Genomic DNA, 26097 nt, shown 5'->3' on the forward strand with positions numbered 1-26097 from the left:
ACGATAAAGTAACACGGATAAAATATATCTGTGATTCTAAGTATTAAAATAATAATTATTGTCCGTAAAAATCGCAACGATCGAAGTGATGATTTAATATTTTGGATTCTCATCATTCATACGATTCTCGATTAAATTGTATATTGTTTAATTAACAAGGTTTAAGAATATTTAAAACATTGGTCGAAATATATTTAATTCTAATATTGTTAAAGAAATATTATAATAAGCATCAATGATCGTCGATTTATCATATTATAATAAGCATCAATGATCGTCGATTTATCATATTATAATTAATTCTCTTATCACCTTTTACATATCCTCTGTTTCAATTTTTATTCGCAGTAATGAATGATTGCGATTCGATAAAGATTTATCGTTGCCATACAGTTTCATGTCGTTAATTAATTTTCAATTAATTAATTTATATTAATATTTAAAGCAAATTATGTTTCAATACTAATTGTAATTGTGTTTAGTAAAAAAATTACAATATACGAAGCGTTTCTCACCACTACTTTATTATTCGAGAGTCACCGTGCGAATGATGATAAAGCCATAACATAGCGCGCTAGTGTTTATATTTTATATTACCAAAGTCGAACACCGTGTTATCGATAATTCGTTGCCGAAATATTTTATATATTATAAAATATACACTAACGGAATATTAAATTAATGAAGTATTTTAATTTATTGATTAAAATTGATTATTTATTAAACAATTTATCCTTTCATTATGCTAATTATTTGCATTTATAATTCGATTCAGTACTACGTGTTCTCTCACAATCCAAATTACATTTAGATTGTTAAGTAGAACGATAAAATAACACAGATGAAGTATATTTGTGACTCTAAATATTAAAATAATAATTATTGTCCGTAAAAATCGTAACGATCAAAGTGATTATTTCATATTTTCGATTCCAATAATTTAATCGAAGTGATTATGTAATATTTCGAATCCTATCACTTAATCGATTCTCGATTAAATTGTATATTGTTCAATTAACAAAGACTTAATATTTATAGCAAATTATGTTTCGATACTAATCGTAATTGTATTTAGTAAAAAAATTACAATATACGAAGCGTTTCTCACCGCTACTTTATTACTCGAGTGTCACCGTGCGAATGATGACAAAGCCGGAACATAGCGCGTTACTGTTTACATTTTATATTGCCAAAGTCGAACACCGTGTTAACGATAATTCTGAAATATTTTATATGTTATAAAATATACACTAACGCGGAATATTAAATTATAAAAGTATTTTAATTTATGATGAAAATTAATTATTTATTAAACAATTAGTCACGGAGCCTTTTGTCATGTTAATTATTTACATCTATAATTCGATTGTCTTACTTTGTGTTCTCTCATAATCCAAATTATATTTAGATTGTCCAGTAGATCGATAAAGTAACACAATAATTTATATAAATTACTCACCGCATATTTCATTGATCCGTCACCCAAATCTTTTTTTTCTCTCTTATTCTCTTTGCTGTTTCTTGTGACACTTGCCCTCATTTGAATCCCTAGTCGCATTTGCATTCACTTAAAAAAATATTCGCAATCGCATTTAGAAAAGAAATTTAATAATATACAAAACGTTTCGCGTTACTATTTTACTGTTCGAATGTCGTCGTGCGAATGATAGCAAAATCATAACATTGTAAATACTAGCGCGCTATTGTTTACGCCGCCAAGGTTGAACACGATGTTGATACAATTCGCTATCGAAATATATTTTACATATTATTATAACATATACACACGGAATATGTTAAATTATAGAAGTATTTTAATTTACATAGAAGTATTTTAATTAATAGATTAATTTATAGATTATTTATTAAATGATTGATATATTACGAAACCTTTCGTGCTAATTATTTGGGTCTACGTTTTCATGTTTTACTGCACGTTTTCAATCTTAATTATATTTAAATTATAGAAAAAAAAGAACGAGATAAAGCATCGTAGACGAAACATATTTGATTCACAGTCATCATTAAAGAAATATATATTTATTTATATAGTTTATATATGTGTTATGTGTGTGTGTGTGTGTGTGTGTATAATAATCATTTGGAGTTGTAAAACATTATTTTGAATATATAGAACACCTACCTACAAATTTCAAAAATTCTTTGTTGTTGTTTTTATTAATGTTTTTTTTTTAATTACATTTTTGTCAAACTTTGTTGCACGGGAAGAAATTAATTTACAAAACTGAAGTTTTTTGTATATAATTCTTATATCAATTGTAACCTTTTTGAGATAATGGCCGTTTCTACCAATGTCGTTTAACTTTAATCTTAGCTTAACTCACTCTTTGTTTCCTCCACTCTTTGTTTCTCTCTGTTCCTTTAGAAAGAGACAAAGAATGAGTTAAGCTAAGATTAAAGTTAAGCGGCGTTGGTAGAAATGGCCATAAGACCGAAAAAAATGTAGAATTGCAGAAATGTAGAAATGTAGAATTTTTTTATCATGTATAAAATAAGGAACACCCTAATGTATGTAGAGTATATGCATATAATATAAATCTCAAGATTAAAAGACTAAAGTAATGAAAAGTTATGATATTAGTTATTGTTTAATTAATAATTAAAGAAAATTAAAATATAATTAAAATATATCTTATTTTGTCCGTTGCTTTAAATTAACAAGCATTGTTAGAGAAATAATTATTATAATTATTATTCATAAAAATCAATAATCGAAGGATTGTAACGAAATTTATTTTTTTTGTCTCTTTTGTTTCAATTTTTACCCCTAATAATGAATGATTGATTTTCGCTCGTGCGAATATGTTTCACAATGATAAATCTTTATTGAAAAATAAACTACATAAAACTGTACAGCTTCATGTTGTTTATCAAAAGATAATTAATTATTAATTGTAATAATTATACTGAATATGTATTTCAATATTAGTCGTGATCGCGTTTAGAAAATAAATTTGATAATATACGAAGCGTTTCGCACTACTACTTTATTATTCGAGTTTCTTCATGCGAATAATAACAAAGCCGTAAACATTATGTAAATATTAACGCACTACTGTTTAGGGACTTGGCACACAAAAATATGTAAGCAGTAAGACGTGATCAGTAAGAAAATCAACAAATCGGAATTCTTACGTTTTAATATAGCTGCCTTACTACTCAATCGTGATTGATCAATTTGCTTACTGACTACGTTTCACTGCTTACGTTATATTTTTGTGTGCCAAGGCCCTTACACTGCCAAGGCCGAATACTATTTTATTGATAACATTTCGTTGTCGAAATATTTTATTATTATGATATGAATATAGATGGGGAATATTAAATTATAAAAGTATATTTAAATTTATAAATTAATTAAGAGATTATTTATTAAACGATTAATGTATCTCACGGAACCTTTTGTTATACTAATTATTTGAACCTATGATTCGATTGTTTTATTGCGTGAATTTTAATTTGAATTATATTTAAATCATAGAAAAGTAAAAATAATAGAGCGCATCGCGGACGAAATATATATGGCTCCAACATAAATATCATTAAAGAATATATATAGAAAATATATAAAGAATAATTATTATCTGTATATATAAGATCTCTCAACGAAATAGCAATTTATTATTTTAGATTTCTATCACTACAATTCTTACTTGATTAAATGAATAAATTGCACGAAACGTGCTCTTTGAGAATTATTGTCACAATATATGTATATGTATATTACATATTATTTATAAAAATTAATTATTCATTATGAAATATATAGATTTATTCTAAATCCCAAAAGTCACTACAATATAACAGATGCTACAATATAATTTTTAGTTTTGCAAAAGATTGTCTTCTTGGGAGTTAATTAAATAAACAAAACATGATATTTTGAAGGGAAAAAGAATATACATGCACATAAGTAAACAGTGATGTTAAAAGAAATAATATATATAAATACTTTTATATGATAAATTAAAATATAATAAATTAAATAATATTATATAACAAAATTATATTATTAATATTAAATTATTTATATTAATATTTTTATTATTTATATATTTATTTGTATTAATATTGTTTTATTTATTTATGCTTGTATTAAATTATTATATTTTAACATTTCACAGATTTATATATATCGACATAATAATTTTCTTTCTCGTGTAATTACATTTCTGTTATTATCAACTGTGCTATTACTTCTTGGTTCGGCTGTTCTATTTCCTAAGAGAGCGTTAGCGTACAGCAGAATTTTCGAATTATACTATACACTATACTTCTTCATGGTGCCCTAACCTTAACCGAATGTTTATATCAACGTAAATCTCATGCTTTTTATATTACAATGGAAGCGGAAGGCAGCAGCTTACAAGAACGGAATGTAAACACGAATCTTGATGGGCCGGAAACAATCGAGCAAAAGTATAAATTCGTCTCATCTTAATTAAAGATACTTTTAATTTTATATCAAAAATAACAATATCAGTGCGTTTAATTTTTTTGATAATCTTGAATATCAAAGATGTGAAACATGTAATTTCAGCTGAATATAAAATTAATGCATTAAATTATTTCCTTCTTCTCATAATTGTTTTATATAATTATGTTTGTAATATTGATTATTATATAAAATTATAAATTGAAGAACATGAAGCAGTTAGCTTCAATCATTGGTGTCATTTATTCAATTTATCATACATTTTATTATAAGGCTTATTATAAATCTTTTTTTTTATCATCTATTTTGTATACATATCTTGCATTTTTTATAGAATAATTGCTCTAGCACAAGCGAGACCCAACAAAGGTATTTCTGATAAGGACTTAGCTATTGAGATACCTGATTTACGGCCAGATCAAAGAGCACAAATTATAAATAAGCTCTTGAAGCAAGAATGTTTTGAGCTTTATAATAATAAACAAACAGGAGTGCTTTCCTATCGCTTGAGAGATCCAACAAAAATTGTTAAGGGTGCTGATAATGAAGAGAAAGTAGTATATAAGATTATTGAAGAAGCAGGGAATAAAGGAATATGGACTCGAGATATAAGATTTAAATCTAATTTGATGCATACTCAATTAAAAAAGATTCTGAAAAGTTTGGAGACCAAAAAGTTCATTAAAGTTGTTAAATCTGTAGCAGCAAGTAAGAAAAAAGTGTATATGCTATATAATTTAGAACCTGATGAATCAATAACTGGTGGTGCATGGTACCAAGATCAAGATTTTGAAACGGAATTTGTTGATGTATTAAATCAACAATGTTATCGATTTTTGGAGCAAAAAAAAGAAAAAACGAAAAATTGTAATATTGGGCCTATTGCTGCAAGGAACATGACATTTGCTTCATCTAAGGATGTATGGAAATTTATTTCAGATTTAGGAATAAGTAAGGTAATATTCTTAAATGTATCAAAACATTTTCTGATTATTAAATGTATTTATCTATCTCTGTTTCTTTGTTAAAGCTAAAGAAAATCTTATATTTATAGGTGAAATTATCTGTAACAAATATAGAAATGATTTTAAATACATTAGTTTACGATGGCAAAGTCGAACGAATACTTGCAGGAGATGGAAGTAATTTATACCGAGCAATTGAGCCTTTAGTTATTTCACCTGGATTAATTAGAACTCCTTGCGGCTTGTGTCCAGTAAGATACATTATAAATATATTGTATTTATTACATTTTTTTTCTTATTGTATGTTTTTTTCACAGGTGAGAAAGCACTGCTTTGATGATGGGCCTGTTACTCCTATAAAGTGCCAATACATCAGAGAATGGTTAGATTAAAATTATTTTCAAAATTAAAATGATGTAAACTAATCTTAATTTAATCTTTTAATGTATATTATGAATATATATTATGATACATATATTGTCATGATTTGTGTCACATAAAATATTAATAAACATTAAATAACATTAAATATTAATAAACATATAAAATAAATCTAATGATTATATCTTTTTCATTATTTGTCATATGTATAATAACATAATAATAACAATAAAATGTTTATTTTGTAAAATATTTTCATAATGAGAAAGAATAAAAAGAGAAATTTTCTAATTGGCCAAATTTCTTACATGTCAGGCTTACAATATTACAATCATGTGACAGAGTATATCAGACATACGATTGGCTCTCAGATGCGAAATTTCTAGAAGACTATTAGAATTCTAGGAATTTTTCATCTGGCAGTCAATCGGTATATTTGATGAACTTTAGCGTGCATGTAATATCAGTGTAAAGCATGCTTCTGAAATGATTGAATGATTTACATATATTTTAATAATTTGCGCGATATTTAATATAAATTATACACGATTGCAAGATGCTTTCACATAGACAAATTCCCACATTTTTTTATGATGCAAAAGATTTTAATATCATTAAGTTAGATAAGGAACAAGAGTCTCAATTTGATAATATTTTGCAACAAACCTGGAAACAAGCCGAAGAAGCTAAAGCATTCCGATATATTTTAAATATAAGGAGCAGTAAATCATTGAAAGGAAAATATAGATTTCTTGCACAGGTATACTCTACATTTATAAGAAGAATATTTTCATCTAATGCACAATATCATAATTTCAGTTAAATCCAGAGAGAGCTCAATGTAGACGTGCACCAGAATCTGTCACATCTATGCTGCAACCTTTTAATTCTATAGGTTTTAATTTTACTAAACTAGCACAACAAGAAATATTATTTGATATAGGCAATGGTGACACAAATGATATAGTTGCAATTAATTCCAGTCCTTTGGAACAGGGTCATTGTTTAGTTCTTACAGAACGTTTAAAATGTTTACCACAAATTATGACAGAGTATAGTCTTCATAAAGTGACAGAATTATGTCTTTTAAGTAATTCATGGTAATAATTGTGTTGTATTATCAGGAATTTATCAAAATTTGATGTAACAGATATTTATCTTTTTTCTTTTTTCATTCTCCACTCTAGGTCTTTGAGGGCTATCTTTAATAGCTTATGCGCTCATGCATCTGTTAATCATTTACACTGGCATTTATATTATTTAAAATATGAAATGCTTCTTGAATACATTGTAATTAATATATTTGACAATTGTCTACTTACTATAAAAACTTATTTACAATACATTACAGATATCTGTTTTTTTGTCAGGATCTTTGCAGTTATACATCCGATGTATACTTATTGATAAATTATCCAGCAAAAGGATTCTGTCTTAAGTTGTCTAGTTTTAAAAATATTCGGAATTTTGTGTCTCAAACATTTCTTATAGTGAATTACTTACAATTACATCAAGTAGCGCACAATGTATACATTACGCGAGCAAAATCAGGACCTAATGACGATTTGTATAATGATATACGCATTTATATTTGGGCTAGAAAACCGTCTTCTGGTATTAAAGACACTACTGCATTTATACCTGCAGTGTGTGAACTTTTTGGGCATTTATCAATTAGGGGTAAGAATAATATCTACGTTTGATATATTATTTTTGTTGGAATAGAAATAATATTGACATATATATATAAATTTTTAGATGAAAATATATACAATAATCTTACAGAGGATAAAGTAAGCAATGTTCTTAATGATATTACAGATGAATATTTTTTATCAGTAAAAGATAAACTTAAATATTTTTTAGAGAAATAAATAAAAAGAAAATAAAAGCTATATTAAAAATTTAGTGAATAATGGAATGATAAATCTCATCAGTTTTCTTATATTGCATGTAATAAACCTGTATATTAAGATTAATCGAAATATTTTCCATGTTCTTTAGTTGTACACATTGTATATAAGTTTTTTGTTTCATTAAAAAAATTATGTATTAAATGAATACTTTATATTGTTTTCTCCATGGATTAAACATTTATATACATTTATTTATATCAATGGATTTGTTTGTAAAGAAATTATACCAACGGAAACATTAATCTAAAAAGATATTCACATTTATCGCAGTTAATTTTGTTATGATAAAAAATTATTTCGGAAATTACAGGGTCGGTATTAACAAAATTTATTATCTTTGCGCACATCATCGCCATTCTTCGATTACGCGCATTGATTCGATCTATACCAACCTTCATGAAAAATCAGCAGTCTCTCTTTAATATTTAATATAATAGTAGTTCTGCAAAAATCTCTTTTATCTCTCACCAAGTTATAAGGATAATAATCTATTTATTTACATTTAAGTTATTTAAGCTCCTCGTCTCCACTTTTCTCCATTACTAAACTTCGTCATTTCCCGACCACTAACGCCACAGGTACCGATTCCTACGCGACCATTCACATTCTCTGGTGTTGCAAAGATACTTTTCTTTATGACGCCTTTTTTTGAAGACTGGAAAATAATTACAAGATTGATATGTTTTATTAAGAAGTCAGATAAATTAAGATAAATATATAAATGAATTCTTCTGCTATACGTACCTTATTGGTGAACGCTAACCATTTGTTTTTCTCCAACTCACGTTCTTCTTCCAATTCCTTAAATCGCTGCAATTTCCTCTGCTTCTTCTTCTTAAGATATTCTCTTTGTTTGTTTGGATCTGTACCTGCCACTGCAGCTGCTTGCATCTTCCTGTAAATGAATGAATCTATCATGTGGATAAATAATATAGGAAATAAGCCAATTTTATAAGTGATTAATAATAAATAAAACCATTACTATCAACATTTCTATTAAGTACATATATCTGTATGAATATAAAGTTAAAATTTACGCGTGTGCATGTTATTATTATTGATAACTAATTTTAAAAATGTAATGCTTACTTAATACTTATTTCAATAAGAGTCAATATTTATAAAATAGTAAAACAATACTTATATATAACTAATTTTATATACATATATATATATATATATATTTCCTTTCTTTTCTAATTATATCAATTATTAATTTGTTTTACAAAGTATGGTACCAGAGCAATTGGACAATTCTTGTTACCTTTTCCTAGAACCCGATGATACATACAGACCATATAACATCAAAGGATAAAGGCAAAGGATGAGAGCAATAATGAGTAATTTCAGACCAAATATCATACCAATCGTGGAGTATTGTTGCCAATTCAGAAAAGAAGAACAAGGGGAAAAATAAATGATTAGTAATTGCCTTATATTTTTTGTTTCTCATAAGGCAGATGCATGCAAAATTGTATAAAATAATCTGTAAGTGATACATTCATGAATATCATTGATTAAAAATGACTTACTTTGATTTTTGATCTGCCCAATCTGATGCTGGCCTCTTAGCAACAGATTTCAGTTGACTGAGCATGGTGACATCAGTGTTTTTATATTCATTGAATGTTATGTTTACAACTCCATCTTCGCTTATCGAGTCTATGGTTGCTTCATAATATCTGTAAAATTTTACAAAAATATAATATAAAAAATGAGAGCTGTGCAAGTTTTATTTTAAAATAGCTATTGAGCTCTTTTTAGTCAAAATATTAATATATCAAAATATATGTATATTTTGAGAGAAAGTCTATCCATGAGAGAGATAAATACTTGCTTAACACCCTTGGGGCCTTTTCTGCAACTTTTTAATGTTCAACATTAAATAAAACTTGGCAGTTTAAATTCAAATTAAAACTTTCTTAAAATGAAGTCCATCCAATATTAACTGAAAAATAAATAATTCAAAAAATAAAATAAAAAATTTTGCCAAAACTTTACAATTTCCAATTAACTATCTAAGAATTTGTAGAATTTTATCAACTTTTTTTTATTAAACAATATTTTTATATTTCAGTTTCTAGTAATGGCTCACAAAATATTCAGCTCCCATAACAATGTGATATACATTATAAACTATCCATGCGAAATTAAAATAAAATTCAATTATATTATTAAATAGAGTACTCACTTGCCGTCTTCGCTCCAAGGTGCCATACATTGATCGCCGACCTTCCATTTATTGGCCAGAACTGCAAGCAAAATAGGATCTTTAGCATCCATGCCATTGGCTTGTCTTTTTTCCTGTTGTTGTGACTTAATTAAATCATGTGTCAGCTTTATTACTTCCTTCAAATCAAATTTCAGCTTTATCAACTCCTCGTTATTCGGATCTGTCGTGAGAGCTGCTTCCACCTGAAACACAAAATATACGAGTTAACGCAGAAATACTATAAACGAGATTGAGACTCTCCTTTGCATCTGATTAATCGCTATTGAGGTTAAGAAAGAATAACAAGGCTTACCTGCTGGAGCTGTAACTTGTAATTCTGCAAATCATCCATGATGTTTGACTCGAGCGAGAAACAGATTATTCGAAGCCACAGCGTTTTACGTTTCACAGCCTTCTTCTCTCACCTTCTAAATATGTATACGATATTTCCTCTCACGAGATACTTCCTCTCGATAATGCCTCTTGTTTGAAGTGCAAAACGCGAACAGTGTTGCCACATGTAATGTTGCTAGCTTCTTTTTAATATATCATAATACACAGACGGATGTCAGAATAATGATTAAAGTGAAGAGTTAAAAGGAATAATTATGGATAAAAAAAGATGCCGATATATTGAAAGATATCAACAGAAATATCAATTATAGAAATAGCTAAAGCGATGAACTCTGTAAGATGGCGACTTAATTGTGCTTATACTGCGTTCCAAAACTCATGGAATTGTTGACGGTAAAAGAACACGATACGTCATATGTTGAAACGCTGACCAATCACATTTCAATTAGGCCGAGTCTGCAATAGGCAATTTAAGCCCTAAGCCTTAAGAAATTGACCAATCACAGTCAAGTATTCTTTTCATACTTGACGGTGATTGGTCAATCTCTTAAGGCTTAGGGCTTAAATTACCTATTGTAGATCATGACGTAGCTAATAAGTTTCGCCATATTTTTTCTCTATTTGTTTATATATTTGTGTGCTCTTGCCTAAATAAAATATCTTTATTTGTCGATGATTCAAGTATGTGCTGTTAATAATTATTGTTGTATAATTCAATCAAATGTAATATAGAATTTTACATGATGACAGTCTGAAAAAATAAACTTGTCAGTCATGGCGTATCCGGTAATTGTAAATAATTGCATGTATATACATAGCAATAATATGGCAACTTTATCATCTCTTGTTATTACTGAACTGCTTGATATGCGCACAATTAATAATTTTAATACACGGATAAATATAAAGAAATTGTGGCATTTATCTTTATTTTATGTATTATAAATTGTCTACGAATGTGTATGTGTACGAAGAAAATGTACGACTCTCTTTAGTTATATTTATTCTTTCTATTCCTTTAAGAATACAATGTATGGTTCTACTGATTCTGAATCTGGAATAAATCCGAATGTTCAACAATGGTTTTCCATGGTGGATAAAGATGGAAGTGGACAAATAACAGCTAAAGAATTACAATCAGCATTAGCTAATGGTCAAGGAGGCACTTTCTCCGATATAGCGTGCAAATTAATGATTGGTATGCATCCAAATTTTATATATATTTATAGTTTAATAAGAATATGTCAAATTCTAAGCAATTATTTTCTTTATAAGCAATAATTGATTAAAGAGATAATGGCAAGAATTTTACTTAATAGGTATGTTTGATAAAGAAAAGAATGGCACTATAAATGTATCAGAATTCCAAGCTCTCTATAATTATATAAATGCTTGGCTTGGTGTTTTTCGTGGTTTTGATCATGATAATTCAGGCAGTATACAAGAAAGTGAATTAAATGCAGCTCTAACACAAATGGGTTATAGACTTAGTTCGAAGTTTATTGAATTCCTTATAAAAAAGAGCGATCTTCGTGGTCATCAATCCATTACTATTGATCAGTTTATAGTATTGTGTGTTCAGATACAAAGATTTACAGGTAAATTAGAATTTATAGGTGTATAGAAGAGAGATAACATTATATATATTAGTGTATGTATGTATGCTATTTCTCTTTCTCTCTCTCTCTCTCTCTCTCTCTCTCTCTCTCTCTCTATATATATATATATATATATATATATATATATATATATATTTATTTATTTATTTATATGTGTATGTATATATATGGAATGATTTATTAAAACATGTCATTTTGCAGAGGCATTTAGAACAAGAGATACGGATCAAACTGGAACAATCAGCATTAGTTTTGAAGATTTCTTGGGAGTAGCTCTTAGTTGCAGCATATAATACTTATTATTTTAGCAACCAAGACAATTAAATTATCACTTGATGTAACTATTACTGTAGCTTGCATTGCAAATTTTATTTTTCTATAATTCTATTTTCTTAAGAGAGAATATAAAGGATATAAGAATTAACAGGTTTATGTATATAGGTTTTTAAATTTATAAAAATGTATTTGTATTTTTTAGAAATATTCTAAGCTTTTACAGAACTCGCTTAGCACATTTAAGTTTTTATTTATGCCTAATTGTAATATGACCTTAAAATAAGAAATAGCATTGTTAATAAATATAAGAAGCGCTAATTTACATCCTGATTCTAATGATAATATATTAATACCTCAAATGACAATAAGAGATGCATTTATCTCTTATTCATATATTTAAGTGATAATATGTATATGTATCAAGGTATTTTTTAAGAGAGGTTATAAAAATCACATGACAATGCTTAACATAAAATATACACAATATATCTCAATTTTTTATATATTGAGTGTAGAATGATAGTGAAACAATTCATGTATTAAACAAATTTCTTGTTTACCTATTATATTATTTTAACTAGTTTTTTATGTAGTAACTTGTTACATGTAATAAGTTACCTTATATTTATAAGATATTTAAAATTATTATTGTTATATAATTTTTTACTTTAAATTCTTTTTATATAGATACTCTGATAATAATGCAGATGTTTCAAATTTACAAGATTACAAAGTTTTATTACTTCACACGAAACAAGCCCAGGAAAGAATTCGAGAATTTGATCGATTACGAAAAGCGAGGCATCTTTTAGATGCTATTTCTTTAGTAAATGATTTACTTGCTGATGGTTCTGAAATAGAAATACTAACACTTGCTAGAATAATAATAAGAAGATTAAATAAATTAGGTGTGACAATGGATAAAGAAGATGGTAAGATGTACTTGATATGATTGTTGATTGATGTGATTGAAGATTTTTTAATAGAAAATATGTATTATATTTTGCTGCAGAACATTGGTACAAAAATGGAAGACTATCAGCTTTAAAACTTACGCATAATGGTATTTATCATTGCTGCACATTCTGTTCTAGTGGTGGCAAAAAGGAAATAACTTGTGGCTGTAGAGGTACTATGCCTGGTAAGAATTAATTACGTTGATCACAAGTAGTCTCTAAATAATATATACATACACACACACATATATATATATATATATATATATATATATATATATATATATATATATAACATATGTATTGAAATATATTAATTAAAAAAAGAAACTAATATAAAAACAATATTTTCATAATAAGTTTTAGAGAAATAAATAAAAATAATATATTTCATTTCAAAGGTGGATATAAAGGTTGCGGTCATGGACATATTGGACATCCAGGTGTTGACCATTGGTCTTGTTGTGGATCTATATTACGTAACGGACGCTGCTTAATGATACGAAAAACTATGCATCAACTTACATTGTAAGTCTTAATAAATTAATAAATATATCTTTTAAATATTTCTGTCTTTTAGATTTGTTTTGATTATGTTAATATATATTATATAAAAAGTGCAAATTTATATTTATAAGTTATGTTTTCTCTAGATATATAAAATTTAATTTAGAAAAAATCGTAAATGTCCAATCATTAAAATTCAAAGAACATTGATGAAATAGATATAAAATTAAATAGTTAACAAACTTTTATCTTTTTATAATTTTATGCAAGATTTTAATGGAAATTCAACTTATGAATCATAGTTGTCATCATATTTAATTATGAAAGTGAAGTATGTACATTTTATATGAGATAAGTGTCAATAATTATACGTTCTATATCTTATGATTTTGAGATACATTAATTTAGAAATGTAATTTTTGAATTAGATTTTTGATCTGTTAGAATTATATATCTGTTAGAATTATAATTTTTTCTTCATAGAGAAAGCTTATCTTATTATCATTTAATGTATTATATTTTGTATATTACAGTTATATTTTGTATGTTACAGTTTATAACAATAATCAAAATTAAAATAACATTAACATCATGCAAAAATGTTTGATAAAATAACAATGTGTGATATATATATATATATATATATATATATATATATATATATATATATACAATTATTTTATACAAATTATTTATTATTTTTTTACACTATTTTTTATTTGGTCTTAATTTTATTTCTTTATTTAGACGAAATTTAATACATTGTATATATAAATAAATATTTATTTGCATTGTACATTTTTACACACATACATACATACATACATACATACATACATACATACATATATATATATACACACACATACTATATACATATACATATAAACAAAATGTAAAAATAGAAACTTGCTCATTTATATTTATTAATTAATTATAAATATTTCAATACTTAACTAACCTTACATATATATGTTCTAAGTTACATTAATATGTTCTAAATTAAATTATTGATCGCGATATTAACTTGATTATTATAATATTAATTAATAACTATACCCAAATTTGCATTAATCATATCTTTGGAATGTATAATGGTTATATACCTCAAATGACAATTATCTCATTATATTTTTTCTTTTGCTCATTACTTCCATATTAATCACATGACAATTGTATATTATAATATATTAACACTAACTTTTGTTTAGAGACCCATGCATTAAATTATTATGTACGTACTATACAGATTATATCTTTGTTATAGTAAAAAAAATTATAAATTTTTGAAAAGAATATTGTGGAGTGCTTTTGTGCAAAATACATAATCATATTTTATTATAACAATATAATTTATATAATTCCCAATTTATAATATTAACTATATAAATACATACCTGTAAGGTGTGGCTACATTTTGCAGTTCTTCGGAACCATTATTTGAAAATACATCATTATTATATTGAATCAACAAAGTATTTAGAAATGTTCTTGCTTTTTGCAACATTGTTACTAAGTATGCGCTAGCTCTCTTTCCCACTCCAAGTGCATCCTCACTGGCATGACCTCTATGCTGGGCACTCCACATACATTCTTTACATGTCACCTGAAAATTTTATATCAATAGTTTAGACACATGTCTGATTAAATTATATAAACTATAAATATAATAAACTATAATAAAATATAATAAGTCACAAAATTAATTGAGTCAACTTCAAACAAAACGATTAATATAACTATTTAACTAAAAAAATATCAATATTTTATTAAATCTCAATTATTTGAAATCAATTGTTTCTTTTAATATTGTATTTGTATTCTTGTTTTAAACAGTATCATGTATATAGAGAAAGAGAATTTTTGACCTGCTGACACGCGATACAATAAAATCTTAAGGCGTGCGTCGGATGTGTTTGACATAAAATGATCCTTCGTATTTTGGTAGCCTCCCACAGAGGTCTCATTAAATGTTTAATTGTTCTTGCTTCTGCCATATTCTGTTGTTCATGTTGTCTGCCGCATTCCGAGCAAAAATTACGTAAACATGTAGAACACTGTATAAGCGCCTTAAAAAAAATAACATGAAGAAGAACCTGTCTATAAGATATTCCCATAATTCTTATATTTATGTGATTTTTCTAATATTTATTTATTATGAACACATATAAAATCGTATTGCAATATAATGATATCAAGGAAACAACTGACAATAATAATAAAGAATGAAAGAACTAGATTATATGTATGTATATATATTGTATATAATATGTATATATGTGTATATTGTATAATATCTAAATCGTTACCAGAACTTCACTTGTGCAAGTGTCGCAAAGTATTCTATTAACCAATTTACGCCGCATAGTGTCCATAACTAAACGATGTTGTAAGGGATAATGCGGCGGCGGTATGGTAGAATTAATATTCGGCAAATAGGAATCGCATAAGGGGCATGTCTCACGAATATTGTGTTGAGCATACATTTGATTATTATTCCGTATTTTGTTCTTCAGTGAAACATACGAAGCTGTAAATATATATAGGAAATATATTTTCATTACGAGTTAAATAGTTTCTAATGCAATCAAAACTACGAGCAATTGTATCAACTGGGAAAACAATCCTTTTTTTATACTAAAATTTTGCTCGTGCCAATTTCCACTTACATTTATTTATCAATTCATAAACACACGATAAGCATATAGGATGTAAACAAGGAAGAAGTCTAGGTTCTTCCATCCTTTGTCCGCATCTAGGACATTGAAAATTTAGATCGTGCGATTTGTATGGATCTATTATTTCTCTCGGTTCTTCATAAACTTCGCTACCCATTTTGCGAGGGAAAACAGGAGAAGGCTGATATGTAAGAATGTTTGAATTTGTGAATCGAGGAGCATATTTTTTTCTGGAATCTTCATTGCTGAAAACAAAATCACTTGTATCCAAGAACAAATAAAAATCTTAAAAATTATATGCAAAATTAATACTTATTATGTCATTAATTTTATGATCATAATATAATAAATTAATATTTTTAATTCGTTTTTAAAAGTTTAGGATGGATGAATTTTATATATATGTAATAAATTTTTTCTAGGTTTTATTATCTAAGTGAATTTGAAGCTTTCGCTCACCGTTTGTTTGCCGTTGTTATTGGTTCATTAACATTAACATTAACTTCGGTATTTATATCTTTATTTTTGCATTCTACCAAACTTGCATAAATGTGATCGTAGCTTCCAAGATCGCTGTCTACTGCAGTCTCGCGACCGCAACAACTTTTTGAAGAACGTTTCGCTGAACACTTCATAAGATCCATTGATTATAATACACTACACGATAAAATACAATTAATATGAATACAATAAATATACATTGTAATAAATCACAATAAAATAACTCACCAAACAACATTAATATTAACAAAAGATACGAAAATGGATCAACGGATCGTATGAAATCTTCTTGCTACTTGAAACTTGTTCATAGCATAGAGTTAAAAATAACTTTAAAATATAGGCTACGAGCCAAACGCGCGTGGAACGTTCCTTGACATGCAAAATTTTAACTATATACTAGTTGTAAAGAAGCATACTGTTGATATCTAAATTATCCTGCAAAATGTAATATTCTAAAATCTATTAGTCTTTATTTATCGTTGAAGAAATTTATATTTATATTTATTATTTACATTTATTTATATTGGGGGCTATCTTCTATATAATAAATTTTCTTTTAGAGAAAATCTCTTTAAAAAAATTACTTATTAATATAAGAACAAGAATATCTATAAATAACATTAAATTGGAAAAATACAAATATTAAACGGCAATTTCGATTTTTGAATAAAATGGATATATTATGGAGAAATTATGGATAAATGAGTTTTTTATAGAAAAATTAACAAAAACAGATGTAAGTATGGATATTAAATTTTATTTAGTATCCATATAGTGTAAAAATAAGATCGATAATGTACATATTAAAGAGTAAGCAGTACATATAAACGACATATAGATATAATAGGTGTTTACATATCGATTTTAAAATTTAAATATTTTCTAAGGCCATAATATAATACTTGGACAAGCTCTCGAGTTTGACGATATGCGACCTTGTATCGTCATGTCACCAATTATTGGCGCTATTAGAATCACAATAATAAAGGTACAGAATAGAATTAATACTTAAGATTAGAATTAAGTAACGTGACGAAGAGTGAATTATTATTTTCGCATATCTATAAATAATATACTTAGATAGACTTCATCTATCTTCTTAGAACATTCTTACCAATACCGATCTTGGAGAGGCAATATCGTTCATATAAGGTGCATAAGTCACAATTTACACCATAAAAGTTCATGACTAGTATTTTAAGTTTGGCCAAACTCACACGATTGTGCGCTATTTATCTTTGCATCTTTGTTACCATTGCATTTCTGGAATATGTAAAATCATATATTTTTTCTTTTTTTAATTCAATGTGTATTATTACATAAATAGTAAGCTTACCTCATGTCTTTACTCGAGGGCCAACTTTAATAAATCCATTTTGAGATTTACCATTTCTTATATGACTGCCACTTTTACTCTTACGATGCTCAAATAAGACGTCGTCAGAATCGGTGTCGGATTCTGATAATACCATCTTGTTATAAGTTGAAACTGTGATACACACAGAAATTATTAAATCATTCAATAATAAATAAATTCTTAATATTCTAATATACTTTCATGTATATATGCAAAATAAAAGTATAGTTGTTAAAATGATTATAGCAAAAAAAGCAATTTAATGTTGAAAAAGAAAACTTTATCATTTAGACAATATTTTATAGAGGAATCAAAAGAAAATCTATTTGAAATCTGTATTTAATATTTTATAGCATTAATAGTATTAACAATGCAAAATATTTATTATTTATCCGACTAGAGTGTATAATGAAAAGATTACATACATGCGCTGCTGTCATCTTCTGGTTCTGGTTGTAGTAAAGAATAACGTGCTGGTTTTTTCTTAGGCCGAAGTGAACGTCTTCTGCCGGCGTATATTCTTTGGCATAAGCAAACAAATCCCCAAATAAGCCCAACCCAACATACAATTAATGATAGCAATGCTATTATCACATACAAAATACTCCAATCTGAAAAGATAATTGAGATATGAGATACGCAAGTTTATTTTGTATTAAATAATAAATAAAAAGAAAATTCAACATACCGCAATTAGAGTCGCCATTACCAAAATATTTTTGTATTAAGTTCTGCATCCAAAATGCTTCACATAGGCATTGCCTTGTCTCTTGATGACATACACCATGACCTATAGATGATATTGAGAAATATTAATTTTATATAACTTATGTATAAAAAATTTAGATCTATTTTTAAAAATATATGTATTATATATTTTGATATAAAATGTTATATATGTAATAGTCTTTGTGTTATATACCTGAACAATTGTTTTGACATACAGCAGTATCTATGTTTGCCACTGACAGCTGTAAAAGACCAGAATCTTGTAGTAATTTTTCTTTCAGTCTCTTAACTACTTCTGGACCTGGTAATGTAGTCTTTCCTCCTTTCTTTTCAACATAAAATACTAATACGGCTTTTCCAGTATGAGGTTCGGCCCTCAAATTTCGCACGACAATCGAAGCCTCGTCTCGTAGTAACATCTGCAGTTTCACTACTAATGAATTTTTCTGTGAAACAGTTAGCATGCTAGCCCCAATGTTTAGTGTTAGTTCTACTAAATGTAATAATTGTGGATCTATGAGATATAAGAAAAGATTAATTTTTTAAAGTTACAACATTAAGAAATGAAAATACATTATTTTTAATCACAGTACTAACCAGGTTTTACAATTACTGACACAGTATCTTCACTGCTCAAACCCTGATCATCTGTTACTTTTAATCGAAAAACATAACGACCAGGAACTACATCTGTTAGCTATGAAAAAAAAGTGACACAATGTATGCATTTACTGTATATACATAATTTACATAGAGATATATATGTACATTTAAAAATATAAAATCACAAACTAATATTAATATGAAGAAATACTAATATTAATATTATAATATATGTAACAACGAATATCAGAAATATAATACTAGTATTACAATATATGAATTTAATTTAATTTTACCATTAAGACTGGTGATTTGTCCGTATCCTGAATTATAGTACCAATTGCAAGACTAGATTGATCTCTGGTCCACAGCCATTGTCCTATCCTTAGATCGTCATTCGATTGTGAACCATTGATAATTAATGCACTGATCGGCGCTGTTACAATTTGATCGCCACCAGCATTCGCTTTCGGAGGTGCGTTTTTATCTAGGAAATAATTTTTAGATCAGTAATATATATATATTGTGCAATAACATTACATGTATATATATATGAGAATTATAAATACATACTTTGTGTTACCTTCACACTGACTGTATCTGAATCTGCATTTCCATTATCATCAACAACAGTCAGTTTGAATACATAATCGCCCTTTGTCAGTTTTGTAATATTTGTAATAGATTCATTGGCTGTGGTGAATTCTGCATTATTAGGTCCGCTGTAAAACAATGTGATAACATGATAGTGTAAAGCATACAAAATGTGTAATGTGAGACTGAAATTAGATACATACCTTATTTGCTCCCAATGATACAAAACAATCTTTATATCATCCTTACTTCTTGTACCATTTAGAACAGCATGTGTTACTGGCAATGCTATGCTTATATCTTCACCTGCATTAGCTACAATAAAATTAAAGAATTGAGATTATACAGAAGATATATATATAAAAGATTATAAAATTTTGATCCAAAAGCACAAAAATACTAATCTTTTTCACAAGTATCTTCTTTTTATAAAAAGATACAATTGATTTTTAACATAAATATTTACACATATGATTCTTATAAGAATTTTATTGTGTGCAATCTATTGAGATAAAATTGATAAGTTTGAAATGTTGATAATAAAAATAATACCTTTTGGCGGTTTATTTGTTGGAGGTTTTACGAAAACATGTACTTCCGCCGTGGAAGATTGCTCCGAGTCATCTGTTACTTTAAGTACAAATGTATACATTCCTTCCTCTAAATTTGATAATTGTAAGTAAGGTGTTCTTGTGTTTTGCATATCCACTGCTTTATTCTGATCGGACGGACTTTTCGTCCATTCCCAACTGGCTATTCCTCGATCGTCGGTACTTAGATTACCATTAAGCGTCAGTGTATTTTGAGGTAGATAAATGATAACATTTTGTCCTGCATTTGCACTAGGAGGATAGTCGGTCACTTTCAAAACAGTTATATTGGCACTTGTCGAATTTGTAACATGATCTGAATCTTCGACTGTTAATCTGAAAAATAAATAGTAATCTTAATATTAATATTAAGATATGTATATATTACTTAATATTAATTTAATAATATTAATATTAAGAATATTAATATTAAGATTTATAAAGAATATTAATATTCTTTAATTTAAGAATATAGAAAAATAAAATAACTGTTGTTATATAATCGTTCACAATCATAATATAATATTGTATATATAATATAATAATATAATAGAACAATTATACTATATACTAACTTGAACGTATAATTGCCAGCAATAAGATTATTAAGTTGAAGCGTAGGTGTATCTACAAGGTTGGGCTGATATCCAATTGGACCTTGTTGCAATTCCCAATGATAAGAAATGACACGATCATCATCCTTACTATTCGAACCATCTAAAACCGCGCCTGTATTTGGTAGTTTTACAATTTGAGAAGCAGGAGTAATTATAGCAATAGGTGCTTGGTTGATACGTTTTGCTAAAAAATAAAAATTCGAATAATAATTGATATTATGTATTCTTGTAATAAAAGGAAAAAGACAAAGGAAGTACTCACGAGGTAAAACACTGACATTGGCATAAGCTTCTCCATAGGCATTTGGACTGCTTACAGCTACTTTAAATGTATATAAGCCTTCTGATAAATTACTTAATTTAACAGTAATACGATTCTGATCTGTCATTGTTCCAGTGTGTCCTTCTGGTTGACTAAGCAAACTCCAAGCATAATTATAATGTTGGTTTCCCCGTTCAGCAGGAACTGTATATGCGGACAATGTAACTTCATTTTCTGGTAATCTTACTTCTTTAGAAACTGCTGAGACTAATAATTGTTTCATAGTTGGTTTAATTGATGTAGTAGTATCTTTTATAGTTTGAGCTTTTGCTTCTGGTGTTACACCAATTTCAGCAGTTTCTATTTCATGCATCATTATACAAATACCTATAACAATAAAGAAATTAAAAATATAAATTTAATTTCAAATTCATTAATTCTTTCTAAATATGATAAAATAGATACAAGATTAAAGAGCATTTTGTTTTAGATATAATAAAAACATATATGTAAATATATGTAATAAAAAAATAAAAAAAAATATATTTTATAAAATCGCATAAGTAATTAAATAAAATATCACATACCAGCAATATTCCGTTTAAAGCCTAAAGGACATTGACAAGTTCCAACATCAGTCTCTCCATGTTTTACACAAATTTCATTATCTAGACAACCTGATTGATCTATACAACTGATTTTGTTTGCTTCATTAAATAACATTTGATCCTGTTCTATGCCATCTGTACTCAATGTCCTAAATATGGGTCACATGAGTAGCAATATATTAAAGAAAGGAATCATCATAATATTTAGAGAAAAGAAGCAAATAATTATTCTCTAATTTTTAAGTGCTAAGTATATACTTTTATCTGCTTAATTTTGAAACTTACCCAATAGTGTTGTCATTAACTTGATCTAAGAAATCACTCCACATTTTGTTATTCTCCACAGGTCTAACCAGTACCATGCTTGGTGGATTATCGTTTGCTAATTCTGGTCTGTACAATGGTATACATACCATGGAATTATCACATTCTACATGATAACATGTACCATTATGCATGAATGCTACATTACACAGATGTTTCTTACAACAGGCCATAACACAGTCCTGTATATTGGACAAGTGAATTTGTTGCGTATAAGTTCCACCAGTTAAATTGCCACGAGGCAAATAACTCGTGAAAACTCGCGGATATAAATCCGAGCATAGCAGTTGCATGTCCCATCTGGCATAACTGCCAATGCAACTTTCCAATAATAATAAATATAATCCCAAGTGATATATTCCAGTCATATTAGCTGTATGAAAGAAATGAAAGTAGTATATAAATGTACATTCTCTCCTTCTCTTATATTATATGAGATATTAAAATATTATTTTTATATTTATTTATATTTCTAAAATAATACACTATATTGATATATATATTTCGAGTAATAATAATGAAAAAATATATAAAAGATGTATAAAATTTCAAATTATAAGAACTAATATGTTTCAGCATATATATTAACGACAAAAAATAAATGTAAAATATAATATAAATTATAAAATATAAACACATGGATTTTTATCAAATTATTTATATTCAATTATTTACTAGTATTTTTAATCAAAATTGGCAAAAATCTTAATAAGAATTAACATGACTCAGTGTATATATGCTGACAAAAAATAAATACAATATAATATAAATTATAAGATACAAACATAGATTTTTATTGAATTATTCACGAATATTTTTAATCAAAATTGACAAAAACGTAATATACGTACAGAAAAACGAAAGGGGCATCATGTTAGAAAAAGATCAATTGTCAATAATAGAACTTCTAACGAAGCAGAATTCGTACTTGGTTTTTATAGCGCACTCGTGAAAATAAAATGCAACACTTGTAGATGCCAAGCAGAGATATTGGTAGATTATTCTACGACACATGTATCACTTTTAGCGCTTCCCCACAATCGTGAATCCCTTTGCGATCCGTTGACGATTATTAGCCCGGCGAGTTTTACGTTAAAGCAGTCTGCAGACGTGCGCAGTTTATCATATATTAACAGCATGTTATATTATCAAACGGCGCGGTCTAAATCATACGGGTAATTATCATATTTCCTGCCGCACGCCGGAATAACGATCGTGCGTAACAAACCGACGATAACAGATACGAGGGAGCCGGAGCGAATTTTCGTTTGACAAGCAACGCTCCGTCAAGGATAATCGAACTAATCAGAGCTGTCACTACCGCGCTGTCATTTCTGCATCCTTTACCGCCATCTAAATTAGCGAGCACCAATGACGTCGCAACTGTGTACTTTCCGCGATTATCGATCGCGACACTTACCGACTGCTCGAGTCTCCGCGCGCGACTTCCACCCAGCTGACGCAAGATGGCACCACCGACGCCGTTCGCGGTGTTGCCGGCGCCGAGGCGACACTATGCGTAGTACGGTTCGGTATCTACGTGAGATGTGACGTGATATACGAGCGGAGAGAGGTATATTTCATTTCCTTCTCGTATATCTCGCTACATGTCGTCGACGGGAGAGAGTGGACCGGAGTCGACGCCGATCACGACGATAACGAGTGTACCGGAGTTCAGGCGGTGTTTCTTCGAATTGACACGGTGCGTGCGCGCGTTAAATCGTGTCCCCCCTCCCTCTCCACTCTCATCTTGTCTCTCTCCCTTCCATCCTCCTCCCTCCCTCCCTCCCTCGCTCCCACTATGTCGCTCCTCTCCCGACATGGCTAAGACATACCGTTACTCACGCGTCTCTCCTACTATCCATTGATGCCTCCGCCGTCGCGTAACTCGTGCGTGCTCCTCTACGTGCATCCCGCATCGCGCGCGTGCAAGGACGCGGGTCTTCATCTCCGAGCAGTCAGAGGGACGAGGCATCAACACGCCGCTCATCCCGAAGGACCATCACGCTGGAAGGTTAGGGTAAGTTAAGTTGAGGATATACGGTGTAGCTTGGTCCAGCTCCGCTTTCCTTTCCCGTTCGCTTCCTCCCGTGATTCGCGACCCGCGGCGATCTAGAAAATCGCGCCCGATCGCGCGCCTTTGTTTCTGCATCCTCAGCAGGATCGCGTGTTTATGCGCGCTCCGAAAGTATCTCATTATCATAATTGAAAGCCGGCTTTCGGGTGCGAACCGGGTGCCCGATCGTTTACCGAATATTTAACGAATGTCGTTGCATTAATATTGCCTTCAGCATTTTGTCGATAAACGTCATCTAGTCGACATGATGCATATATTGAGTTGATAAGTAAATAAATAATTGAGTAAAAGAGAAAGATACTGTGCTTTATATATATGTACAGATAGTTTACTGATTAAATACAATGTGCTTTAGTTCTAGTGAATTCGTTTGGATGCACTGACGCACATGAATGACTGTCAAATTTACAATAGTATAATTTAAAAAAATAATACGATCATTAATACTACAAGTTATTATTATATATTGTTATTCAATACAAATGGTAATAATACAACGATAATAATAATTCGTAAAAATATTAATTATTTTACTTATTTGTTATTGTAAATTTTTATATGCCAGTTTTTAATGTATCCAACCGAATTTATTATTACTTTCCTCAGTTTACGGACATGTCAACAAGTGACAAAAAATGTTCGCACGTGCCCGTCTTTATTTTGAGAATGTTTATCTGTCAAACCTGAATACATCTCGCATATACAAACTTGACATTAGAATTTGAAGAAAAACTTCGTTTTTCTATTATTATATATACCAATAATTAATATCAGAAAGTAATATAGCATAATAATTTGATATTTCTAAACTTGAAGAGAGCCTTTTTCTCTCTATATGTATGACACGTCTAAATATTTTAATTTTTAATTTTTTTTCTTATCTCTGAAGTAGATGCCATAGTTTGAGGAATTTGTTAACTTAAGCTTACTTATACTTTGTTAAAGATGCTAAAAAAGTTTCTTGATAAAAGTATTATTTTTAAAAATTTACTAAAAAATTTACCCTCGAAAAGTCACCTGATCGGATGCATTTTACACATATATATATGTGAATCTTCGGCGTTCGATCTGCCGTTCGCCTTTCCATTCTCGCCGCCCAGATCGTTACATTCGCTCCATACCGTGCGTTCGTGATGCATCGTGGCGTATGCAGCTCGCGTGCGCACTCGTCGGAAATGTATACCCTCACTCGTGAATAAATCTAGACTAGAAGTATTATGAAATAATTAAGACACAAAATATCATCGAAATCGCAGTCTCTATTTTTAACGATGGATTTTCGAATTATACTTACAAACTTCTTTAAAATTTGATGAATTTTTTCGTTATTAAAAATGCCTTGATAATTTAAATCTCTAATTAAAAAGTAAAGTCCTCTTTGAAAGTGAGATCATAACATTTAAATAATGGAGTGATATATAAAATTTGAATTTTCAATTGAAATAATAAGACTGCTTAATAAGACTATTTAATTGCATTCTACAAACTTTTGCTTTCTCATCCCGTAATACT

At 28.4% G+C, this 26097-nt stretch overlaps 8 protein-coding genes across 19 annotated transcripts in view; 5 read left to right on the plus strand and 3 right to left on the minus strand.

The window, feature by feature from the left end:
- Positions 1–4283: 4283 nt before the first annotated feature.
- Positions 4284–5969, plus strand: Polr3f (RNA polymerase III subunit F). Its single transcript, XM_083079767.1, has 4 exons — positions 4284–4440; positions 4791–5412; positions 5511–5672; positions 5739–5969. The coding sequence occupies exons 1-4, from the start codon at positions 4364–4366 to the stop codon at positions 5811–5813; spliced, it is 936 nt and encodes a 311-aa protein (XP_082935893.1). The 5' UTR covers positions 4284–4363; the 3' UTR covers positions 5814–5969.
- Positions 5970–6229: 260 nt separating this feature from the next.
- LOC145960368 (GDP-D-glucose phosphorylase 1) lies at positions 6230–9255 on the plus strand. 3 transcript variants are annotated; one of them, XM_083079765.1, is made up of 6 exons: positions 6230–6562; positions 6622–6902; positions 6990–7092; positions 7173–7482; positions 7561–7595; positions 8993–9255. In XM_083079765.1, the coding sequence occupies exons 1-6, from the start codon at positions 6359–6361 to the stop codon at positions 9044–9046; spliced, it is 987 nt and encodes a 328-aa protein (XP_082935891.1). In that variant the 5' UTR covers positions 6230–6358; the 3' UTR covers positions 9047–9255. The 3 variants fall into 3 exon arrangements, with proteins under 3 accessions (XP_082935891.1, XP_082935890.1, XP_082935892.1); XM_083079766.1 differs by lacking the exon at positions 8993–9255 and adding an exon at positions 7669–7859 and having other exon boundaries at positions 6231–6562; XM_083079764.1 differs by lacking the exon at positions 8993–9255 and having other exon boundaries at positions 7561–7859.
- On the minus strand, positions 7087–10645 carry Spf30 (Splicing factor 30). The gene is made up of 5 exons (XM_083079768.1): positions 10244–10645; positions 9910–10133; positions 9251–9400; positions 8463–8613; positions 7087–8373 (listed from the first exon to the last, which is right to left on the minus strand). The coding sequence occupies exons 1-5, from the start codon at positions 10280–10282 to the stop codon at positions 8230–8232; spliced, it is 708 nt and encodes a 235-aa protein (XP_082935894.1). The 5' UTR covers positions 10283–10645; the 3' UTR covers positions 7087–8229.
- A 216-nt stretch (positions 10646–10861) lies between these two features.
- Positions 10862–12501, plus strand: Pef (penta-EF-hand domain containing protein peflin). Of its 3 annotated transcripts, none has more exons than XM_083080265.1 (4): positions 10862–10965; positions 11308–11482; positions 11604–11882; positions 12105–12501. In XM_083080265.1, exons 1-4 carry the CDS (start codon positions 10957–10959, stop codon positions 12194–12196), a joined length of 555 nt encoding a protein of 184 aa, XP_082936391.1. In that variant the 5' UTR covers positions 10862–10956; the 3' UTR covers positions 12197–12501. The 3 variants fall into 3 exon arrangements, with proteins under 3 accessions (XP_082936391.1, XP_082936389.1, XP_082936390.1); XM_083080263.1 differs by having other exon boundaries at positions 10888–11076; XM_083080264.1 differs by having other exon boundaries at positions 10889–11070.
- Positions 12502–12551: 50 nt separating this feature from the next.
- Positions 12552–13701, plus strand: LOC145960649 (uncharacterized). Its single transcript, XM_083080266.1, has 4 exons — positions 12552–12715; positions 12867–13111; positions 13192–13320; positions 13537–13701. Exons 1-4 carry the CDS (start codon positions 12696–12698, stop codon positions 13665–13667), a joined length of 525 nt encoding a protein of 174 aa, XP_082936392.1. The 5' UTR covers positions 12552–12695; the 3' UTR covers positions 13668–13701.
- Positions 13702–14541: 840 nt separating this feature from the next.
- Positions 14542–17272, minus strand: LOC145961032 (protein meiotic P26). The gene is made up of 6 exons (XM_083080842.1): positions 17050–17272; positions 16780–16977; positions 16312–16565; positions 15952–16172; positions 15511–15711; positions 14542–15248 (listed from the first exon to the last, which is right to left on the minus strand). Exons 2-6 carry the CDS (start codon positions 16962–16964, stop codon positions 15024–15026), a joined length of 1086 nt encoding a protein of 361 aa, XP_082936968.1. The 5' UTR covers positions 16965–16977; positions 17050–17272; the 3' UTR covers positions 14542–15023.
- A 289-nt stretch (positions 17273–17561) lies between these two features.
- Positions 17562–24499, minus strand: LOC145961029 (dyslexia-associated protein KIAA0319). Of its 3 annotated transcripts, none has more exons than XM_083080828.1 (15): positions 24344–24499; positions 22470–22881; positions 22164–22333; positions 21577–21963; positions 21273–21498; positions 20660–21033; positions 20311–20422; positions 20087–20235; positions 19810–20000; positions 19508–19607; positions 19104–19424; positions 18870–18971; positions 18607–18792; positions 18161–18313; positions 17562–18087 (listed from the first exon to the last, which is right to left on the minus strand). In XM_083080828.1, exons 2-14 carry the CDS (start codon positions 22874–22876, stop codon positions 18162–18164), a joined length of 2877 nt encoding a protein of 958 aa, XP_082936954.1. In that variant the 5' UTR covers positions 22877–22881; positions 24344–24499; the 3' UTR covers positions 17562–18087; position 18161. The 3 variants fall into 3 exon arrangements, with proteins under 3 accessions (XP_082936954.1, XP_082936953.1, XP_082936952.1); XM_083080827.1 differs by lacking the exon at positions 24344–24499 and adding an exon at positions 23437–23812; XM_083080826.1 differs by lacking the exon at positions 24344–24499 and adding an exon at positions 23360–23812.
- Fdl (fused lobes) overlaps positions 24025–26097 on the plus strand; it is a 38917-nt gene continuing 36844 nt past the window's right edge. For 3 of the 6 annotated variants that reach the window (XM_083080835.1, XM_083080834.1, XM_083080836.1), the window contains exon 1: positions 24026–24528. The gene's annotated coding sequence lies outside the window, so the exon portion shown is untranslated. Of the gene's footprint in view, positions 24529–26097 lie in introns of all 6 variants that reach the window. The other 3 variants (XM_083080831.1, XM_083080833.1, XM_083080832.1) reach the window with 2 other exon arrangements.

The sequence above is a fragment of the Camponotus vicinus genome, unplaced genomic scaffold (genome assembly GCF_025532165.1).
Source record: "Camponotus vicinus isolate PSW18456_S1 unplaced genomic scaffold, iyCamVici1.0 SCAF_10, whole genome shotgun sequence".
NCBI classification, from domain to species: Eukaryota; Metazoa; Arthropoda; class Insecta; order Hymenoptera; family Formicidae; genus Camponotus; species Camponotus vicinus.

What these genes read in the sequence shown, in the direction of transcription:
- Polr3f (XM_083079767.1), top strand. Translation starts at nt 4,364, where the DNA reads ATGGAAGCGGAAGGCAGCAGCTTACAAGAACGGAATGTAAACACGAAT. An exon ending in CCGGAAACAATCGAGCAAAA is followed by an intron (nt 4,441 to 4,790) that starts GTATAAATTCGT and finishes CATTTTTTATAG; the next exon opens with AATAATTGCTCTAGCACAAG. An exon ending in CAGATTTAGGAATAAGTAAG is followed by an intron (nt 5,413 to 5,510) that starts GTAATATTCTTA and finishes TTATATTTATAG; the next exon opens with GTGAAATTATCTGTAACAAA.
- LOC145960368 (XM_083079764.1), top strand. Translation starts at nt 6,359, where the DNA reads ATGCTTTCACATAGACAAATTCCCACATTTTTTTATGATGCAAAAGAT. An exon ending in TGTCTTTTAAGTAATTCATG is followed by an intron (nt 6,903 to 6,989) that starts GTAATAATTGTG and finishes TCTCCACTCTAG; the next exon opens with GTCTTTGAGGGCTATCTTTA. An exon ending in AAATGCTTCTTGAATACATT is followed by an intron (nt 7,093 to 7,172) that starts GTAATTAATATA and finishes TTTTTTTGTCAG; the next exon opens with GATCTTTGCAGTTATACATC.
- Spf30 (XM_083079768.1), bottom strand. Translation starts at nt 10,282, where the DNA reads ATGGATGATTTGCAGAATTACAAGTTACAGCTCCAGCAG. An exon ending in CCTTGGAGCGAAGACGGCAA is followed by an intron (nt 9,401 to 9,909) that starts GTGAGTACTCTA and finishes AAAATTTTACAG; the next exon opens with ATATTATGAAGCAACCATAG. An exon ending in GGTTAGCGTTCACCAATAAG is followed by an intron (nt 8,374 to 8,462) that starts GTACGTATAGCA and finishes ATTATTTTCCAG; the next exon opens with TCTTCAAAAAAAGGCGTCAT.
- Pef (XM_083080263.1), top strand. An exon ending in AGCGTGCAAATTAATGATTG is followed by an intron (nt 11,483 to 11,603) that starts GTATGCATCCAA and finishes TTTACTTAATAG; the next exon opens with GTATGTTTGATAAAGAAAAG. An exon ending in TCAGATACAAAGATTTACAG is followed by an intron (nt 11,883 to 12,104) that starts GTAAATTAGAAT and finishes GTCATTTTGCAG; the next exon opens with AGGCATTTAGAACAAGAGAT.
- LOC145960649 (XM_083080266.1), top strand. Translation starts at nt 12,696, where the DNA reads ATGATAGTGAAACAATTCAT. An exon ending in ATGATAGTGAAACAATTCAT is followed by an intron (nt 12,716 to 12,866) that starts GTATTAAACAAA and finishes CTTTTTATATAG; the next exon opens with ATACTCTGATAATAATGCAG. An exon ending in CTGTAGAGGTACTATGCCTG is followed by an intron (nt 13,321 to 13,536) that starts GTAAGAATTAAT and finishes TTCATTTCAAAG; the next exon opens with GTGGATATAAAGGTTGCGGT.
- LOC145961032 (XM_083080842.1), bottom strand. Translation starts at nt 16,964, where the DNA reads ATGGATCTTATGAAGTGTTCAGCGAAACGTTCTTCAAAAAGTTGTTGC. An exon ending in ATAACAACGGCAAACAAACG is followed by an intron (nt 16,566 to 16,779) that starts GTGAGCGAAAGC and finishes TTTTGTTTTCAG; the next exon opens with CAATGAAGATTCCAGAAAAA. An exon ending in TTATGAATTGATAAATAAAT is followed by an intron (nt 16,173 to 16,311) that starts GTAAGTGGAAAT and finishes ATATATTTACAG; the next exon opens with CTTCGTATGTTTCACTGAAG.
- LOC145961029 (XM_083080826.1), bottom strand. Translation starts at nt 23,381, where the DNA reads ATGATGCCCCTTTCGTTTTTCT. An exon ending in GCTGGCAATTATACGTTCAA is followed by an intron (nt 21,034 to 21,272) that starts GTTAGTATATAG and finishes TTTATTTTTCAG; the next exon opens with ATTAACAGTCGAAGATTCAG. An exon ending in AACAAATAAACCGCCAAAAG is followed by an intron (nt 20,423 to 20,659) that starts GTATTATTTTTA and finishes ATTTTATTGTAG; the next exon opens with CTAATGCAGGTGAAGATATA.